The sequence below is a fragment of the Zeus faber genome (assembly GCF_960531495.2).
Source record: "Zeus faber genome assembly, chromosome: 12".
Taxonomy (NCBI): Eukaryota; Metazoa; Chordata; class Actinopteri; order Zeiformes; family Zeidae; genus Zeus; species Zeus faber.
This window is the reverse complement of record NC_137196.1, coordinates 17,685,276-17,692,877: the sequence shown is the minus strand read 5'-3', so window position 1 is coordinate 17,692,877 and position 7,602 is coordinate 17,685,276. Positions and strand designations below refer to the sequence as shown.

Sequence of the window (7,602 nt, the reverse complement as noted above, 5' to 3'; positions counted from 1 at the left end):
AGGCTACAGTACACACAACGCTAAACACCCTCATGCTTCACAGAGAAAGAAAAAGAAACAAAAAAAAAAAAAAAAAAAAAGAAAAAGAGTCCTGTATATACACATACGCACTGACAAACATTTTTAACCCATCACACCCGAAGAGTGCCTTTGTACGGAACTAACCCATCAAAAAAGAAAAATGACGCAAATGAAGACGGAGGAAAGATGGTAGATCGAGATGGAATTTTTTGCTATTCCTGTTCATCATCTGTGCACATAGTTTGTTGGACAGAGATGAATCCTACATTGTGGATCTCTAGAATGTAACAGAAGATCAAATCGTTTAAGCTTTCCAATTTCCTAATGTAGCCAATGCACACATCACCGTTCAGTTTTGCCATCGGCGGTGCGGAGGTACCACCGCAAGGCTACAAAGTCGTCTACGCCATTTTGAGAGGTTTCTTCCGCTCCGACTGTTGAGTAGCTTTCACCATTCTACCCTTCCAGTTCTTAGTCTGAACGGAGAAACTAACAGTTGGGACCAATTAATTGTTGCTGACAAAAAGGTAAATAAAATAAAATGAAATAAAATGAAAAAAAATAAATAAAATGTGAAGCAAGTAATGAGAAAATGTCGCTCATGCACGTGCTCGCTCATAATTTGGTGATAAAGTCAGGTGTTTACCTGTCTCCAGTTGGATGTAAGACAAAAGGGTGTGCATGTGCCACTCTTCAGCAGATGATGGTTAAAAACAATCACAGAGGAAAAACAACAACAAAAAAAAAAAAAAAAACATTTAAATAATTTACGATATATTTACACAATAATGCATCTTATTTTCCAGCAGTTTTCGTCATTGAATCTTCTCGTCTCGGCCGCCGAGCCCTCGTCCTCGTTCTCCTCCTCCTCCTCCTCCTCCTCCTTAGTCGCCCATCTTTACTTTGGACGTCTGGAAGAAATGGGAGCGCGGGGTCGTTAGGAAAAATGTTACGTTTGCAGAAACGGCGAAATCAAGCCCCTCGTTTTTTTAGATTTTTTTTTTTTAAACAGCTCAGCTAAAGTCAAACAAACGCTGACGAAGCTTCATTATTCCTTTCCGACCCGACGTTCCGCTCCGTCTCTACGGGAACAACGGCTTGGCTTGACCACTCGGGCGCCGATGTGCGCCGACAGGCCCGGAAATCATTACAGCGGAACGCTACACTGCAGCGCTTAAAAGGGAATTAAAGGAAAGAACACGAGCGATTCCACCAGCCGGTTGTGGTGTTTCCTCCTCCACACCGTCGGGTGTCTGTTGTGTGTGCCGGGTGTGAAAATTCTCTGCTCGGCCGTCGGCAAAATGATTTCCACGAGAGTAAAGCACAAGGATAGCAGTAAATTTTAAGTGCGGTGTAAAAAAACGAGCCTTTCCCGAAGCCGGTACCGAGCTCCTTTATATGCCGTGTCAGAGGCAGCACCGGAGGGGAGTGGTTGAGAGCGGCGTAGTTTACCTGCAGAATGGCTACGATGACACCAAACAACCCAATGGCGCTGCCGAAGATTTCCACGATGAGGATTTTTACAAAGAGGCTGGCGTTCTGGGCGTCGGCCAGAGCCGCCCCGCTGCCCACGATGCCCACGCAGATCCCACAGAACAGGTTGGAGAAGCCCACGGTCAGACCGGCCCCAAACATGGAGTAACCTGCCACGGAGCAAACATAATTCGATTAAGACCGGCGACAACTGCAGAATAGGGCGGAGGCCCTTGTGCGATCCACTCGTGTATTAAAAAATAAAAATAAAAAATGAATGTATTTTAAAATAGATGTTTGCAACCATAAGTACTCTCAACGATATTGAGTTCAATAAATAGCCTTGGATGGACAGTTTTGGCTTTTCCGGAAACATCAGTGCTCAGAACATGCATTTCACTGCACATATCTGTATATACACAAATAGCCTATCCCATATACATAACTATTCCCTTCTATTTTGTACCCCCACTTTGTACTATCTTTTTGAGTCTTATTTCATTTGTATTTATATTATTCTATTCACTAGCTGCATCACGTTTTAGGAATCAGTTAGTTAGCTCAGTAGGAATTGGGTTAGCTTTTATGTTCGGTTTAGTAACTATTGTGCATAATCACCGGGTGCGTTGCAGGGACATTTCACTGCATATATGTATGAAAGTATGTATATGTATGTGACGAATAAACCTCTTGAATCTTGAAGTTATGTCACGTTTTTCCATTTTCCACTCATTCTATACAAACTGACAGTATTTTGTGGAGTTTCATCATGAGATTAACACGTTAATAATTGATCTATCAAACAATTCAAATCCTTTCATGGCAGAGAAATGCACTGAAATATTTTGACTTCAGATAGAAATGCCAAGGAGTGTACAGTATGATGTTTTTCCTATTTTCACTGCCAAAATAAATAGAACAATGCTTGCAACATTCCCTTTTAGTTTAAAATAACCAAGTAAAAAAGGTATTATTGTCTATCAATTATTCATTAATTGATTTAAAAATGTTATATATACACAAAAAGCCTATGAAAGACTTAGACTATGAATTCTAATAGGCCTGAATATTTCCCCGATATCAAGAAATATTATTTTTTCCCCCCAAAGTTTCATTGTGCTCACGAGTCCTGAAAACACTTCAATGAAACATTTGATCACATTTGGGGAAGAAATTCTTCTGCAATGATCGGTGAGGTTAATCTGCCCGCTACGAGAAAACAGAAAACTGAGACTAATCAAGATATTTATTCTTGCAGAATAAAGAGAAAGGTTCAGTACTGCTCCAAAGCAGTGCTCTGACCAGTCTGCTCCTGCTTCAGACGAAGAAGGCTTTATATTGATGAGAGGTTGTGTACTTTTGGTCAGGTGTCATTTACAAGACAATGCCCCCTCAATCATCCATTGATCAAATCAATACTGAGAACTCATACAATGGGTTAACAGCCAAATTCGGATCACAGGTACGCTCTGACATCATACACTCAGTGCTCTGTCAAGTGACGCTGATCTCGACACAAGGTTTGAGTGAGGATGAAATGTGATCTCCTCTTTATACTACAATAGACAGTTAGAAAGAGCAGTCTCTTCATATAAACAAAACTCTGAGAGACTAATTTAAAAACCCAGAGGCAATGTGTTTTAAAAGCTAGGTCACACACGCAAAAGGCAATTGTCCTATATAAAAGAGGTAAGACATCATTCAAATAGTTGATCATATTTTTCTCTCACACACGTCAATTTCTGAAGGCAGAAAAACGTTTTTCTTACCAGCTTGGTAATTCCTGGCCCCAATGGTCTCGGGGGTAGTTCCACTGAAGTTCTGCAAACACGAGACAAAGTTCAATTGTGCTCATGGTTAAAACTGCATGGGACAGCCCACAAACTGTACCACAGGATTCTTAAACTACACCCAGGTGCCCATGGTGCTCACCTCGGCCATGTTGCTGATGACGATGGCCATGATGATGCCATAGATGGCCACAGCTTCACAGAAGATGATGCTGAAGTGAGGAAACAAAGTCAAACGTATGACAAATGTCCCTTCACTTGTTACGCCAGTGTACACACACACACACAGACACCCCCCCAACGTACCTGACCAAGTTCTTGGTTTTGATTCGCGGAGCCTTGACTCCACCACCAATGATGCTAGAACCAGTGATAAAGATTCCCCTGGGAGAGAATAAAAGAAAAAAAACAACAATAAGCACACAGAGCACAATACGTCTTCAAAATGACGGCTTTGACAGGAAAGGTTTACCGAGTAACATCTGATTAGCTGTGGCAGGAAGGTCAACTCTGGAAAGCCCCTCAGCCAGCAACAACTTTACAAGGTTCAGTTGTGAACGTCTTACAGTGGAAGTGGCTTGTTCATGTAGGAATTAATGAACCAAAGGAAACCAATGACAAAAAAGACAAGACATATCCTGCCACCCCTCATAAAGTTGGATGGAACAAAAACATCCCATTTATTATTATGACCTTTTCAATGTCAAAGCAAAAAGCTCATTAAGAGATTCATTTTACGCAACCTGTGCTACAACTACTACCCTTGCTTATAACAACTACTAACCAACTCACTTTTGATTCGTTCAGCATAACAGGATTCAGCTCCCATTCATTTCTTACCTAAGTAAATTGTAACATTGGCAAAGATGTGTTGAGTTTCGTGTTGAAATAGTGGAGTTTCAGATGGAATCAGTGTTCTCTAAAAAATACTACTTCCCTATCATGATCATCATATATGAGTCAAAAAAGAGAAGCTGCTTCGGCACGGGCTACGACTGAGCATCCTACCATGAAGTCTTTTTGAGATTATTTTTGGCCACGCGACCGCAATCTCACCGAGAGAGAATATATTTTCACGTCAAACCTCAAAAGGTGGACATGCCAACATTTGACACATAAGCATCGTACTCTGACAATGCATAATAAATAAAATTGGCTGCGGGGAATACATGGGTGGAAGCTTGAATTTAGCACTTCTTATCTGCTTGAGGATGAGCAGCGATAGTCCAACTTTACAGTACGTCGCTTCCAGACGTTTTGTCCAAAGCCTCTTGTCACAGTATCAAACCAAGTGTATGTCACAGTCCGAGCTAAACATTCTCCAGAAACCAGCATTACCAGCCGAGTCAGAGTGGTGTTTTGCTTTGTTTTGATTTTTAATGAAAGCATGAGAGACAGTAAAGGGAAACGAGATGCTCAGGGGGGTGGACAGCTCAGCGCATGCGGCAGGTTGTCGGAACTCACCAGGCGGCCCCCACCACAGACAGTGAGATGGCGAGGCCGATGCCCAGGTTCGCCCACATGAAGGGAGAAGTTTCCGTGAGGAACCTAAAGAAAAATGGGAAGGGGGAAAAAAAATATATATTTTTTTTTCCGCAATTTCACCAAAGGAAGCGGTGGTAAAAATGGATGTTGTACCTTACCTAGAGAGTGATTCAAAAGGCGATCTGTATAAATGTTTCAGAAACCTTTCCCCATTTACACCGTCTATGAAAGTATTTCTAAACAACAGATCAAACCAGTTCCACTGGATCAAAATGCAGTATTTATTTATTTTTTTTTTTTGGGGGGGGGGCTTTAATTGCGATTTAAGAACTGCAATAAAAGAATAAGAATACAATTCTACACAAATAAAGGCAATAAAAGTTGGACAGAGTATTTTGATCAGCCTTGATCGGTTTTGTAATCTCACAGGTAATTGGCTCCATTCCTTCAGACACACGTTAAGCCGGATTCAAAAGAGAATTTCGAAGAAATCAAAAAGTGAGAGAAACTAAAAAGCAGGCCTAGAAAATCCCCACCCGCCCCCCGAATCCCAGGCGTAGAAGGGTTTCATGTGCAGCGGAGTCAGTAAAAATGTGGGCTTATTTGGGCCTACAGGGAAACCTGAGGAAAGGAATAGTTCTCATTATTTTAAAAGAGAACAAAAAGTACTTACCATGCCACGTCAAAGCGGAATCCTAGGTCAAAGATCGTATAACAAGTTCCTAACAAAGAGAAGAGGAAGATTGGAAGGTTTAATATAGCAGCTCGGCTTTTAAAATACGAATTTAAGTCAATGCAGGGGGAAAGTCAGCGTGCAATTTCAATTATTTTCCACTTCATCTGTGTGATAAGGTCAGCCTGTCAAACGACCAGAAGGTAGAAATGTCCAGAAAACGCTCATCGATAGTCGCAGGTAACCAAACAGGCACAAGTTATGTTTATTCAACAGTCGAATCAAAAAGATATACAAAAATGGTATAACTTGGAATAAAGACATTCAGGTCCAGCTCTACCGCGTCTGAAAACTGGAGTGTTTTGTATATATCATTACAGTTCACTGCGACTAATCGCTCCGAAATCGACTAATCGTTTTGTTCCTTTCTGTCTGTCGTTCCTCTCTCGGGACTGAAGCGACGGAATTTCAGCCATGGAGGGAACGTGACACATCTGTGACAGCTCACCCCCCACACGGCACCGGCTGCGTGCCCCGTTCGAGGCGGGCCAGCAGACTCCCTCGCATCCCGCGGGGAAAGGAACGAGTCGGTGCCGCTCGTTTCTCCGGGTCCAGCGCTGAGTGGATCAGACGGACGGGTGTCGGCCATAGCCGACGCCGGCGGCAATGCTAACGCTAACGGAGTGCGGCTAACGCGCGCTAGCTTGTTCCAGGGTTTAGTCGGTTCCGGTGAGAACTGACAAATGCCACCACCGCCCAATTCACGGCGAAATAAGACAGCGTGAAGACAACGGTACATATTTATCTGCAGAACGTGCACCGCACCGCATACACACACATATACATATATATCAATGTCCGGGTTTGACCGCTTTCTTACCGACGATTAATATAGTGCTCCAGAAGGCCAAAGTGACCCCGGTGTACAGGATGGCGTGTCCGTTCATCATCCACTCCAGCAGCATCTATCCGCCGACGTTCCTGCGGTGCGAGCAGCTCACGTTTGCCTCGATTTTTGACAGGAAAAAAAAAACAAAAACAAAAAACAAAACCCCCCCAAATGCCGGTCGATGCTTTCTTTCGAGCGCGTCCAGGCTGTGAGAGCAGAGGAGCCGACGGGCGCCGAAAGAGGAAGCAGCGCGGTGTCAGCTGACCAGCCCGAGCTGGAGCATGTGACCCCGGGTGGTGGTGGTGGTGGGGGTGGGGGGACGTGACTCGCGGAAGACGGAGCTGGGTTTTCAACCCCGACGATGCGTTGGTTCGAGCTCTTCCAGCGGCGGCGTCGACTCGAACCCGCCTCTGGATTTATTTTGCTCTGAAATGTACGCGAGTCCTCGATGGGATCTGTGGGACGTTGCTGCACTTCTCGTTTTGGGGCGGTAGGTGTCACCGTTGAGTCACGTAAAACGGCGCCTTCGCGTTCGACACTGAAATTTACGCGTCGGGGGGTCATTATGCGCACAATTCATATATTTAAACACGGCAGGTTGAAAACCGATGAATAAACAAATACACGGATAAAGAAATAAATTAATACCGGAGTTATTTACCATGGATCGTCAATATTAATCCATATTTGTGTTTTTTGTATTCCATGAACGAGTTTTGCGAAATACAGTGGGATTTGTAAAAAGGAGGCTGCAGTTCTTATCGTTGACGGTAGATGCCGCCATGGAGGTAAATTAAAGCCGCATACGTTTTCTGTGGGAAATTCTAAATTCTACATTATACTTATATTATATTATATTATATTGTATTATATTGTATTAAATTGTATTATTATTATTATTATTATATTATACTTATATTGTATTTTATTATATTATATTGTATTACATACTTTATACATCTCCCGAGGAAAATTTTACTAGAAGAAGTACAAGATGTACGAAAAAGTACTTAGACCCTTTACTCATGGAAAACAAATACCCCGACACAAAGTGACTCTAGCAAAAGTGACCAAGTACCAAATGGACATTTCTATTTGAGTAAAAGTAAGTGAGTGTCAACTACTTAACTTCCTGCATGCTGGGGGATTTTTATGCACCCCTTTGTGTCTTTTCTGCGTCAATTCACAGAGCAAATGTTTTATTCTTTATTCATGTAAAGAAAAACACAATTTTGTTTTTATTGGGGGGGGGGACAGATCCCCAAGCTTTA

At 42.6% G+C, this 7,602-nt stretch overlaps 1 protein-coding gene across 1 annotated transcript in view; it reads right to left on the bottom strand.

The window, feature by feature from the left end:
* Positions 1-6,479, bottom strand: part of atp6v0b (ATPase H+ transporting V0 subunit b) — an 8,068-nt gene extending 1,589 nt beyond the window's left edge. The window contains exons 1-8 of the mRNA XM_080010889.1: positions 6,323-6,479; positions 5,443-5,491; positions 4,749-4,832; positions 3,591-3,668; positions 3,427-3,496; positions 3,264-3,315; positions 1,474-1,664; positions 1-932 (exon numbers count right to left, since the gene is read on the bottom strand). The exon at positions 1-932 is cut by the window's left edge and continues 1,589 nt beyond it. Coding sequence (XP_079867015.1) covers positions 906-932; positions 1,474-1,664; positions 3,264-3,315; positions 3,427-3,496; positions 3,591-3,668; positions 4,749-4,832; positions 5,443-5,491; positions 6,323-6,407 — 636 coding nt within the window. The 5' untranslated portion in view covers positions 6,408-6,479 and the 3' untranslated portion in view covers positions 1-905. The remainder of the gene's footprint in view (positions 933-1,473; positions 1,665-3,263; positions 3,316-3,426; positions 3,497-3,590; positions 3,669-4,748; positions 4,833-5,442; positions 5,492-6,322) is intronic.
* Positions 6,480-7,602: the final 1,123 nt, after the last annotated feature.